Source organism: Procambarus clarkii, chromosome 25 (assembly GCF_040958095.1).
Source record: "Procambarus clarkii isolate CNS0578487 chromosome 25, FALCON_Pclarkii_2.0, whole genome shotgun sequence".
NCBI lineage: Eukaryota > Metazoa > Arthropoda > Malacostraca > Decapoda > Cambaridae > Procambarus > Procambarus clarkii.
The window spans coordinates 9,450,620-9,463,627 of record NC_091174.1 but is presented as its reverse complement, the minus strand read 5'-3'; the positions used below and the strand labels follow the sequence as shown (position 1 = coordinate 9,463,627).

Genomic DNA, 13,008 nt, shown 5'->3' with positions numbered 1-13,008 from the left:
TTTATCAGGGGTCCAGATTCTCTTAAGAGCAGGCCTAAATTATTCCACATGCTATAGACTTATATTTTCTTTAACATCCAACATATTATTAAGAATTTAACAAGTTCCTGTGCAGTTTTGTTTTTGTACAAATTAAATAGGAAAATCGTCAATAGATATGTCAATAAATATAAAAAAAACTCATATACGACCTATACAAACGCTTTAGAAAGGTATATACAAATGACTTTTTAACTCTTTACCCCACTCAGTCCGTAGTGTAAATCTGGGCACACGACCTTCATGTAATAATGTATCAGCATTGATGATGTTTTTCCAACGTTGATCCAACAATGATGACGTTAATGGCGTTGACCCAACGTTGATTGAAGGTTACTGGAGCATGCTTTGCTTGCTGGGATATAGCACATACCCACTGGCTGCAGGGTTACGTGGGTTGCTTCACTATTACCTGAAAAATTATTTACTTTTCACACAAAAACCAGTTTAACTGTGCGCCAAAATATATTTTCAAGTGATAATAATAATTTTTTCAAAACATATAATTCACGTATTGAAATAATAAGAAAATGTGACAATACCGTTGATAAAACAAGTAGCCAGTAAACTTTCACAGTACTGAGAACTTGAAAGGTGTTTCAGTCTGTTTCCCTATAAGTTGTTTGGTGTTGGTCTCATGGTCCATTATTGACCTTTGGAGGGTTATTAAGGCCGCCTAATAGCTTATTGACCAAGTTTACTTTAGTTCAGGACTAAAATAAACTCTATAAACATATATACACTGTATATATATGAACATACACCGAGAAATGGGCTAACCTCCGGGTCACCTGAAACACCCTTAACTATTCCTCTATACTGAATAAGTTTATTTTAGTTTAATATTTATAAATATCTTAAAATATCAAGGCCTTGTGCCACGATAATTAATATTTAATAGGCCATGTAGGGTTTAATGGTAATTTTGCAAAATCAAACCTTCAGATCCAAATGTTCTGTTTAAAATATTCGTTAAACATTTTAATTGTCCATTAATTGTAAATTATAGTTAATAAAATTAATAAACTCGCCTCGTTAAGTTGTCTCCGTCAGTCTCTCCAGCTTGGTCACTGGTCACACCAGAGGGGAGGAACCCCTGGTCACACCAGAGTGGAGGAACCCCCTGGTAACATCAGAGTGGAGGAACCCCTGGTCACACCAGAGTGGAGGAACCCCTGGTCACACCAGAGTGGAGGAACCCCTAGTAACATCAGAGTGGAGGAACCCCTAGTAACACCAGAGGAAGAACCACTGGTAACACCAGAGGGGAGGAACCCCTGGTCACACCAGAGTGGAGGAACCCCTGGTAACATCAGAGTGGAGGAACCCCTGGTAACATCAGAGTGGAGGAACCCCTAGTAACATCAGAGTGGAGGAACCCCTAGTAACACCAGAGGAAGAACCACTGGTAACACCAGAGGGGAGGAACCCCTGATAACACCAGAGGGGACGCAAACAGCACATAGAAGGTACCAGTCAGCTTGGTCAACGACGTCAAGAGGCACAGTGGTCATTCCGCTAACCAGTCATCTAGGTATGGTAAGAAAAGCTTAAGAAGCAAGCCCAAGCCATGTGAGTGTCTGGTGTCAGTAACTGTCACTGACTCCTGCCATACATCTGCTGCTCTTGGCTCCCAGGTTGAGATTAACGTATAAATACTTTCGGTTATCACCAACACAAATGAACAGATCTCTATGCTTTTTAGTTTTAAGTCAAATAAATAGAGATAATTATGACTTGGCCTGGTCCAAGTTCTGCCCTTGAATGCATGCAGTGATTCAGAATTAAATATGCATATAATTTTGAACCGATGACAAAGTATCTTCAGATATGACAAGCATAAATAATGCAATGTAATATAATGACTGTTGCTAATAAGGGCCTCAAAGCCTTATGTGAAACAATAAAGTAGTTGGGTTCTCCAGAAGGTTCACTGAATATTTCTAAAATATTATTTATAACCTCTGGGTCCTGAGGGTACATTCTGCTCGAATTTTTATTTCCGTTAGTCACTTTACATTTTTCACTGGTTAGATTTTTTACACTTTGAAGCACACTGGCGATATTATATGGAGTGTCTCTAGTTATATGGACTCCACAAATACTGATGTTAATATAAAGATCGTTTAGTGCACTGCTGAGGTTTTTGTAACTGTGGGTGTGCTCGGAGCAAGTGCAGCTGTTCTCTGGAACGAGAAGACCTACAGTTGTCTTGCCTGAATCAAGCGTCACATTTATATTACTGTAGTGGGTGTCCAAGAGGTCGACTGTGCCTCCCTCACAGCGGACCTCGTCACTGGTGCATACATTCAGACGGAAGAAGTTGTTCCCTTTGTTGTCCAGAGGAACTTGCAAGGTGTGGTGGTAGTCACTGCTCTGTCTCAGACCCTCTGACGGTGTAAATGTGGTAAGGCAGCTTTCTTGTGTTACATTCATGTGTTTTGATATATTCCATGAAAGACTTTTGTCTTTTATTAATTGATCGTAGAGAGGAGTGCCATCGAAATGTGCAGACCCATCCGAGCAGCCACACTCCGTGTCCTCCATGTAGCTGATGATGACCACAACACAGGAGCCATTAACACGTGAGTTCCAACGTCCCAATATTCTGTAGCTGCTGTGCAAGCCTCGCGATATATAACTGCTGTGCAAGCCTGGCGACGTGTAGCTGCTGTGCAAGCCTCGCGACTGCTGATCAATTATACACGCCTGAAAATGTGGAGAGCACAAGTTGACAGGCAGAATACTGTTGTTATTAGGCAGATGCTTCAACAACAGATCCTTCTCAGACGGCAAGAGACTCTGCTCTCCAGACACAGAGATTTTGAAGCTGGTGAAGACGTTAAGGAAAGTTGTTCTGTACTTGAGCCTGGGTTGGTCAGCTAGAGGGCGGGGCGGCCGCACGAGCAAAGCAAGAGACACTGCCACCATCTGCCAGAAAAAAAAAACGCTTTTTATCACTCACCGAGATCATATTTAGTCTTTAAATATAAGAACATAAAAATAATGGAGACTGCAGAAAGCCCATGGAAGGTACGTGCTATCTATGGAACAGATTTCCTGGAAACACTTAACCTAACCTATCCTAACCTAACCCAACCCAACCTAACCTAACCTAGCCATGCCTAACCTAACATAACATAACTAGATTAGTAATTCATGTTCTTAACGTAATATAATAATGCTAATTCAAATAAACCAATTGAAAATATATATTTGAAAATAACAAAAATCACTCTAGTCTGTTAGGAAAGTCGAGCCTTGCATACTAAGCCAAGTAGTATCTGGTACGATATATATATATATATATATATATATATATATATATATATATATATATATATATATATATATATATATATATATATATATATATATATATATATATATATATATATATATATATATATATATATATATATATATATATATATATATATATATATATATCTTTTTCTCCTACCACCCCCTTTCTTGAATATTTGTTGTGCTTTATTATGCATTTGATGGTTACAAGATATACATGGGTTGATACAAAAATAATAATGCAAAAAGGTGCTTAAAGGTTATGGATCTCTTGAAGAACACAACAATGGGAAACATTGATGAATGTCACAGACGGGTTCGATCATTGTTGCAAGTCAAACACTTCTTCGAATTCCTCTGAAGTTGGACTAGTGCCCAAGACGCAACAGGCATTTCCCCTCTGAATCGCAACACTGAGGCGCTGGAACAAGAAACTTTTTGCTCTCTGGTCTTTTGTAGCGCTGATCAATTTGTCCCCCAATTCCTTCAGGAACTTCAATGCACATTTTCCCCACGAACCGAGGGTCTCCGAGCCAATCGGAACAAAGCTGTAGCAGTGTGCTAGACCTCTGTATTTAATAATTTTCTGCGATTCCCTGAAAGAAGCAGCACCACCGCTTTCACGTGTGCTGTAGTGGAGGTAGGTACTGGCCAGTGTGGCAGCGCACGTGTAGTCCCATACCACTTGCTTACCATTCTTCCAAGGTAGCAAGGTGACCCCATCAGGGCGCTTCTGAGGGTCGTTAGGTCTGGATAAGTGTGGTTCTCTTTGTGCCGGGCAGCGGGCTGTGGCGAGGCTCCTCTTGATGATGTCGTTGACTTCTTCATGTCTTGCAATTTTACCCTGTGATTTACGACATACCAGACCATGACGACCATATTGGTCTGCCATCGCAGTTCCGCAGATGCACCTATGTTCGGTGAGGATGGGGGCGGCAAGGCGAAGGGCAACTCCAATGCGGAGAGCGTCATGACTGAGGCGAGTTCCCAGGGCTGCATTGGGCACAGCAAATAAAAAATCCCCGGCGTGGGGTGCTATATATATATATATATATATATATATATATATATATATATATATATATATATATATATATATATATATATATATATATATATATATATATATGAATGAAAACTCACACCCCAGAAGTGACTCGAACCCATACTCCCAGAAGCAACGCAACTGGTAACTACAGGGCGCCTTAATCCGCTTGACCATCACGGCCGTCAAAAGGAAGTGATAGCCGAGGCTATTTGAGCCACTTCCCCGACGGCAACTCGGATGGTAATCTTGGGCATAGCATTTCACCAAATCACCTCATTCTTTGGGGCACACGTGAGGAACACAAATGCGAACAAGCCTGAATGGTCCCCAGGACTATATGCGAATGAAAACTCACACCCCAGAAGTGACTCGAACCCATACTCCCAGAAGCAACGCAACTGGTAACTACAGGGCGCCTTAATCCGCTTGACCATCACGGCCGTCAAAAGGAAGTGATAGCCGAGGCTATTTGAGCCACTTCCCCGACGGCAACTCGGATGGTAATCTTGGGCATAGCATTTCACCAAATCACCTCATTCTTTGGGGCACACGTGAGGAACACAAATGCGAACAAGCCTGAATGGTCCCCAGGACTATATGCGAATGAAAACTCACACCCCAGAAGTGACTCGAACCCATACTCCCAGAAGCAACGCAACTGGTAACTACAGGGCGCCTTAATCCGCTTGACCATCACGGCCGTCAAAAGGAAGTGATAGCCGAGGCTATTTGAGCCACTTCCCCGACGGCAACTCGGATGGTAATCTTGGGCATAGCATTTCACCAAATCACCTCATTCTTTGGGGCACACGTGAGGAACACAAATGCGAACAAGCCTGAATGGTCCCCAGGACTATATGCGAATGAAAACTCACACCCCAGAAGTGACTCGAACCCATACTCCCAGAAACAACGCAACTGGTAACTACAGGGCGCCTTAATCCGCTTGACCATCACGGCCGTCAAAAGGAAGTGATAGCCGAGGCTATTTGAGCCACTTCCCCGACGGCAACTCGGATGGTAATCTTGGGCATAGCATTTCACCAAATCACCTCATTCTTTGGGGCACACATGAGGAACACAAATGCGAACAAGCCTGAATGGTCCCCAGGACTATATGCGAATGAAAACTCACAATGTATTATATATTCATTATATAATACACAACTAGTTGTAATAGTTGTGTATTATATATACACAACTATATTCTACCCACCTCAAGACTCCGCTCCAATATAGAAGCATCAAGAAATATGGACCAATAGGCTTTCTACAAACACTTCTATTCAATACCCATTGTTTTTGTTCTGTCTTGTGTTGATACTTTTAATACCCTATTAATATCCCCTAGTGTTCTGTCTTGTGTTAATGCCACATCACCCTTCCCACCTCACTCAAATGTAATGCCACATCACCCTTCCCACCTCACTCAAATGTAGATATAAAATCAGGGAAACGCAAGTTCTAATCAGTTGTGTATTTGTGAAGTCTTTGAAAATGTAATAAGTTTTACGAAACGCGCCCGTGTCGCGTCAGACTAGAAATAAAAATGAATTTTGGAGAAGTGATTTTTGATTTACCTCCAACAGTGAAGCGTAATGTACGAAAGATTGAGAAAATTCGTGTTAGAATTATTAATCTTACTTTTTCGGTCATATTTAATAATATATATATATATATATATATATATATATATATATATATATATATATATATATATATATATATATATATATATACATACATACATACATATATATGCGGAAAATCCACAGAGAAAAGGAAGATAGACGTTTTGGCTGATTGAAGGTCGTTGTCAACACCAGACTTCTCTTCCATTTTTCTGTGGATTTCCCGCATACAAATGATCAGTCAATTCCATTATATATGTATATTCTCTAACTTGTTCTTAAAACAATCCAGCGAGCCCCACGCCTATTATACTACCCAGCTGTCTGCTCTATAAATCTACAGTCCAATTTCCAAAACATCATTAACTCATTAACTAAATTTGTTCTAAGTTTATTTAATTTGCATCCATTATTCGTCTTATATTTTTGTATCGATATTCTGACCAGTTAATTCATATACCGCTTGTTATACCAATTTATCCTTTTGAATACTCAGTCATGACTCCGCCTTATTTTGTCGCCCTTGTTGATAATATATTAATAATTCATTGTATCAGGGGACAGGCAGCCTGGTTACACACATACAGTATATTTTAGGATTATTTAGAGGTCCGCCCCCCCCCTTCAACCCCCGGGGTCGAATTACTGACACAAGACTGTGGGCTATAAACATTTTAAAGGCACTACGATCACCTTCTGTGGTTCAATAAATCTCTGAACTGTATGTTTGACAAATCTTTCACCCTGTCCATGGAGGACAGAAGAAAATGTATATATGCTAGTTAGCATTGTAAATGTGTGGCCACGTCTGTGGTAGAAAATAATAATAATAATAATAAAAACTCTTACATTTAAAACAAGTGTGTGCCCCATCCCCTCCCCAATATCCCTGGAGCCATTGTCAATTGTATGTCACTCAATAATGCCGCCTCTAAAGTTCTTAACATTATTAATATTAACGTTATCTGAATAATGTTTCTTATCAGGCCTTATCTCACATTACCGCAATACATACAACATATTAGCAGCCCTCTGTTCAAGATATACACAAACTGAACCAGGTGATAACAGCTGCAGAGGTGACAACCTTGAAGGGAGCTACTAGAGTGATGATTGTGATTTTGTTCGTTTATTGTGCATACAGGTATTCTCATCCTGTGGGTGGTAATGGTCCCCCCAGTCCCATCCTGTGGGTGGTAGTGGTCCCCCCAGACCCATCCTGTGGGTGGTAGTGGTCCCCCCAGTCCCATCCTGTGGGTGGTAGTGGTCCCCCCAGTCCCATCCTGTGAGTGGTAATGAACCCCCCCCAGTCCCATCCTGTGAGTGAGCGGTAGTGGAAACGGATGCAGACAGAATGATCTTGGAAACTGAATATATATATATATATATATATATATATATATATATATATATATATATATATATATATATATATATATATATATATATATATTTGCCATGATTATCTTGTAAAGTTGTTTACATCCACTAGATCCTGGGTAGCCTCTCTCACCTGGGCTTGCAAGATCACGAGGCTTCAGGTTCATGGGTTTACATAGTGTAAACTATCAATATAACATTATACTATTATAAATGTTTAACATGTGCAGTAAAGAGACAGGAAACTATTTCCACGTGAAGGCTCCTTGGTAATGCCCGTCCTGACTTCCATTCCATATGTGGGTTGGATTATTTATTAGCCTCGTTATTACGACTTATTCTCTTATCTCTGTGAAGTCACTAGCCACCCCAGCCTCACAAACAATAGGTAAATGCTCGTTCATCCAATCCAAGTGTTCAATCCCTAATCATCCAAGTGGTTGGGCCCCATTCCTCCCCCCCCCCGTCCCCTCCCCAATCTTTATCCTGGTCCCTTCTAAGTGCTATAGCGTCGTAATGGCTTGGCGTTTTCCCTTGATAGTTCCCTTCCCTTCTCAACCCAAGCTATGAGACTGATATTGACTTAGGTAAATATTAATCTCAGCAGACAACCACCTGACAGTGGGACCTTTTCAAACGGTATGGTAACAGATTTTTCTCAAGTATTAATTAATATTATATGTTGTTGTTATAGATTCAGCTACTCGGAAGAAGTTCCAAGTAGCACAGGCTATGGTGAGCCCGTAACTTACCTGGCACAGGAGCGGGGCAAGTAGCACGGGCTATGGTGAGCCCGTAGTGGACTTACCTGACACAGTAACGGTGCTGTAATATTATATATTGTGGGTGTATGTATAGTTAGGCCTAGGTAAGGTGTTTGGGTTACTTTCATCTAGGGAATGTTTATCCTACAGGCTGGAGCTTGGACGAGCATAACCCAAGGATTGGTTGCATTTGCACTTAGAAATTAAGGCTTTCATTCCCCTTCAGTCATGCTTCCCGAGACAAGAAACTCCGCTGACAGTCTTAAAGATACGCGTGTCTCAAGTTATTTTATGGTCGTCGAATCAAACTTTGTGTTTTGCATTTGTGTTCAAATCCTGTGATAACGAGGAGGGGTTCGGCGGCCCAGGACCACTCCTTCCTATATCTCTGTGTACACCTACTCGCAGTTATATAAAAGCTACTTTGGATTAAAATAAAAGAACACAATGGATTACTGTAACATTGTGGTTAATATGAAATGGTTTGATTAGCGAGCGAGAGGCCATACAAGAGAACCGTTCAACACCCGTTGTTAGCTTGACACGGGATTATCATCAGATACGAGTCTGGGCTGTAGTCCAGCGCTGAATATCCCTGTCAGGTAGATCAATGGGTGACGCCACCACTAAATTAAATAACCACATCCAGTTGGCGCCAGCCAGACGCCCTTACGTGACGGGCGGGTGTTCACGGGTGGCCACGGGTGTTCACGGATGGCCACGGGTGTTCACGGATGGCCACGGGTGTTCACGGATGGCCACGGGTGTTCACGGATGGCCACGGGTGTTCACGGGTGGCCACGGATGGCCACGGGTGTTCACGGATGTCCACAGGTGTTCACGGGTGGCCACGGGTGGCCACGGGTGTTCACGGGTGGCCACGGATGGCCACGGGTGTTCACGGATGGCCACGGGTGTTCACGGATGGCCACGGGTGTTCACGGGTGTTCACGGATGTCCACAGGTGTTCACGGGTGTCCCCGGGTGGCCACGGGTGTCCCCGGGTGGCCACGGGTGTTCACGGGTGTTCACGGGTGTTCACGGATGTCCACAGGTGTTCACGGGTGGCTACGGGTGTTCACGGGTGGCCACGGGTGTTCACGGGTGTTCACGGATGTCCACAGGTGTTCACGGGTGGCCACGGGTGTCCCCGGGTGGCCACGGGTGTCCCCGGGTGGCCACGGGTGTTCACGGATGGCCACGGGTGTTCACGGATGTCCACAGGTGTTCACGGGTGTCCCCGGGTGGCCACGGGTGTCCCCGGGTGGCCACGGGTGTTCACGGATGGCCACGGGTGTTCACGGGTGTTCACAGATGTCCACAGGTGTTCACGGGTGTTCACGGGTGTCCCCGGGTGGCCACGGGTGTTCACGGGTGGCCACGGGTGGCCACGGGTGTTCACGGGTGGCCACGGATGGCCACGGGTGTCCCCGGGTGGCCACGGGTGTCCACGGGTGTTCACGGGTGTTTACGGGTGTCCCCGGGTGGCCACGGGCGGCCACGGGTGGCCACTGGGGGTTGCATCTTTACTGTTTTCTAGGAATTACGTTATTTCAAGAATTAAAAAAAATATAACTAATAATTTTCTGGTTCTAATTTTAATATTTATTATTTGCCCTTTCACTAAGCACCATTAGTGAAAGTATATATAATATTCATAAACTGTTTTTTTTTTAATTTTAGTTCTGTGGTAATTATAATTTGATTTGGTGGAAAGTTTACTGAGCAAATTATTTGTATCATTTTAGTCAAGATTGTACCTGAATTTACCCCTAGACCTATGGTCTACACCTGTGGTGGCCTCGACGGGACAGGAAGCTGGCGGCTTGTCAAAGGTCCGCCCACCCCCTACACCCTCCCTAATCCCCGAATTATTATTATTATTATTAGTTTGTCCTTATCATCTGTCTCCATTCCAAAGCTGATATTTCTCGGTGGAAAATAATGGAGCGTATTTACTATAACGTGCTGTGCTTGGCAACAAGAATCTCCCGAATAATCTTTTACGTTGTACGCTTACCGGGGAGTGTGGATGAATGAGGCAGCCAGCGGGGGTGAAGATTAAGCCACCCAAAAGGTGGCACGGGCATGAATAGCCCGTAAGTGGTGGCCCTTTTGAGCCATTACCAGTATCATTAGCTGATACTGGAGATCTGTGGAGGTGCGACTGCACCCTGCGTGACGGGAGATGTCTCCCGTGTATACAGAGTCGTGTTGTGGATTGGTTACCTGGTTGATGGGGTTCTGGGAGTTCTTCTACTCCCCAAGCCCGGCCCGCGGCCAGGCTTGACTTGTGTGAGTTTGGTCCACTAGGCTGTTGCTTGGAGCGGCCCACATACCCATCACAGCCCGGTTGGTCCGGCACGCCTTGGAGGAAACAATCTAGTTTTCTCTTGAAGGTGTCCACGGTTGTTCCGGCAATATTTCTGATGCTCGCTAAATATTGTGTAGTGGCAACACCGGCTGTGGTATCTTGACTAGACATTCAGGTTGTATAACCTATAAGCGTGACGGAGATTTTCATATTGATACAAATAATGGGGGAAAAAATACCCTTTGGCGTAGAAGGGAAGGGAACTATCAGGGGAAAGTGCCAAGCCATTACGACTATATAGCCCTTGGAAGGGGGTCAGGATAAGGATTTGGGATGGGACGGGGAGGGATGGAATGGTGCCCCAACCACTTGCACGGTCGGGGGATTGAACGCCGACCTGCAGGAAGCGAAACCGTCGATCTACCGTCCAGCCCAAGTGGTTGGGTTGGATGGAAGAGCTAACACACACACACACACACACACACACACACACACACACACACACACACACACACATACATACATACATACATACATACATACATACATACATACATACATACATACATACATACAAAAATACATACATTCAAACATACACCGTATATAGGCGGATCAAAACGTGTACGAGACAGGAGAACATAGCGGTTGCCAGAAGCCTGCTGGTCTACCGTGACAGGTGGCGACTCTCCTCACCCTGATCACTCCAGGTGTAAACTCTGCGTCAAGGAACTGGGGTCACGCTCTCAAACACAACACCATTGACTGTCCAGCCACCAAGAGACCCTTACACCTGACGGTGTGGAGCCTTGTAATTACATCTATTAACTCACGTATTCTAGAGAATAACCTTATCATGCATCACAGGTTTGCCAATGGAAGCTGCCGATTACGTGTGACGAGGCGTCTAGCGAGATAAACATGTTTCGCTACCACATAACTGGATCACGGCACACACTATGCGACCCTTAGTGAAGTTTAGGCAGCTGCTTAAATGCAGATATTCAGCATCTAATATACTTTCTTGATGGGGTTCTGATAAGCTTCTACTCATCAAGCCCGGCCCGAAGCCAGGTTTGACTGATATTGACTGATATTGAGGCCATAACTCCAGTGCTTGGCTTTCTATCCGGGGGGTTACAGACCTAGCAATTAATTTCAGCGGTTCACTGTTGTTGTTTCAGATTTAGCTACTCAGAACGAAGTGTCCATGTAGCACGGGCTATGGTGAACCCGTAAAGCGATTCACTGGTCTTTTGTGGTGAGTGAGTACGCGGTGACCAGACACGAGTCGTGTGTATATACGCGTGGACCTGCTCCTGCATAACCAAGCTGCTTGAAGACACCTTTAATCTATTGAAATCAACGCTAAGAGCAGCTTTCGTACGCACCATGTGCAACCAGGCTCAGAAACTGATCGTAATTGGGGTCCCTTGGAGCGTTATATGCTGGACGACCGGATCCCAGCCGACCGAGGCAGTATACTCACCTTAGCCAGGAGAGGCATAATTGACGGGTTAATGCTGGTAGACAGGGACTCCTTAGACACACACTGAGACAGGTGCTCGCCCCAAGACGTCCCTCGTGTGACTGGCGCGTCTTCGACGGTTATCTATGATAATCTCTTATCTTGGGAGAGTTCCAACATAAATCTTTAGCTCATAAATGTGCCATTTATTGCAGGAAGTACGTGATCATAACGCGAGTGAACCCCTAGACACCCGGCACGCGTGTGTATGGAAGGAGGCTGTCCCGGGCCGTCCCGGGCCGTCCCGGACTGTCATGGACTGTCCTGGACCGTTATCAGGTAGACCTGTGGGGCTCCGGGGCGGACCCGAAGGTCACAACTTTTAATTTCACGCGTGTTGGGGACCGGTGATATTTCCCTCTCTCTCTCTTTCTCTCTCTTTCTCTCTCTTTCTCTCTCTCTTTCTCTGTAGTGGACTTACCTGACACAGGGGCGGTGCTGTGTACACAATACAGTTATTATTGATCTTAATAGTAATGATACCTGCTCCAGTCATTATCATTACTATTATTGGTCTTAATAGTAATGATAATGACTGGAGGAGCAGGTAAAGAGGAGGACGGCTCCTGCAGGCCGCCAGCCTCCCGCTGTCTGTACGGACCACAGCGCCAGCCAACATATTTTGGGTTTAGAAACTGGATCTGCTCTGATTCCTTTTGGTGGTCAAGGGTGCTTTCTCATCCTGATACACCTTTATTCCTTCTTCCCTCCCTCCCTCTCTCCCTCCCTCTATCCACCTACCTTCCCTTCCACCATTACCTTACTTCCCTCTAGTATCTATGCAACTTAACCTTCTAACCATTAAAGAATAGCTCTTAAGCTAGCTCCAAAATAGCTCAAAATATTTAGAGTTTTCAAATAATCCCTGTGGGGCCACTAGCACACCCAGACCTAGTTCACGAACCACTGTGTGTCTCTGCATCGCACACTCCTTTACTGCCTAGAAGATAGGCAATGTGACTGTCCAATATGACTGATGGCTGTCATATTGCCTAACT

At 44.2% G+C, this 13,008-nt stretch overlaps 1 protein-coding gene across 1 annotated transcript; it reads right to left on the bottom strand.

The window, feature by feature from the left end:
- Nucleotides 1-52: 52 nt before the first annotated feature.
- Nucleotides 53-12,167, bottom strand: LOC123756463 (uncharacterized). Its single transcript, XM_045739639.2, has 3 exons — nucleotides 11,972-12,167; nucleotides 1,071-2,970; nucleotides 53-451 (listed from the first exon to the last, which is right to left on the bottom strand). The coding sequence occupies exons 1-2, from the start codon at nucleotides 11,987-11,989 to the stop codon at nucleotides 1,864-1,866; spliced, it is 1,125 nt and encodes a 374-aa protein (XP_045595595.1). The 5' UTR covers nucleotides 11,990-12,167; the 3' UTR covers nucleotides 53-451; nucleotides 1,071-1,863.
- Between the last annotated feature and the right edge of the window lie 841 nt (nucleotides 12,168-13,008).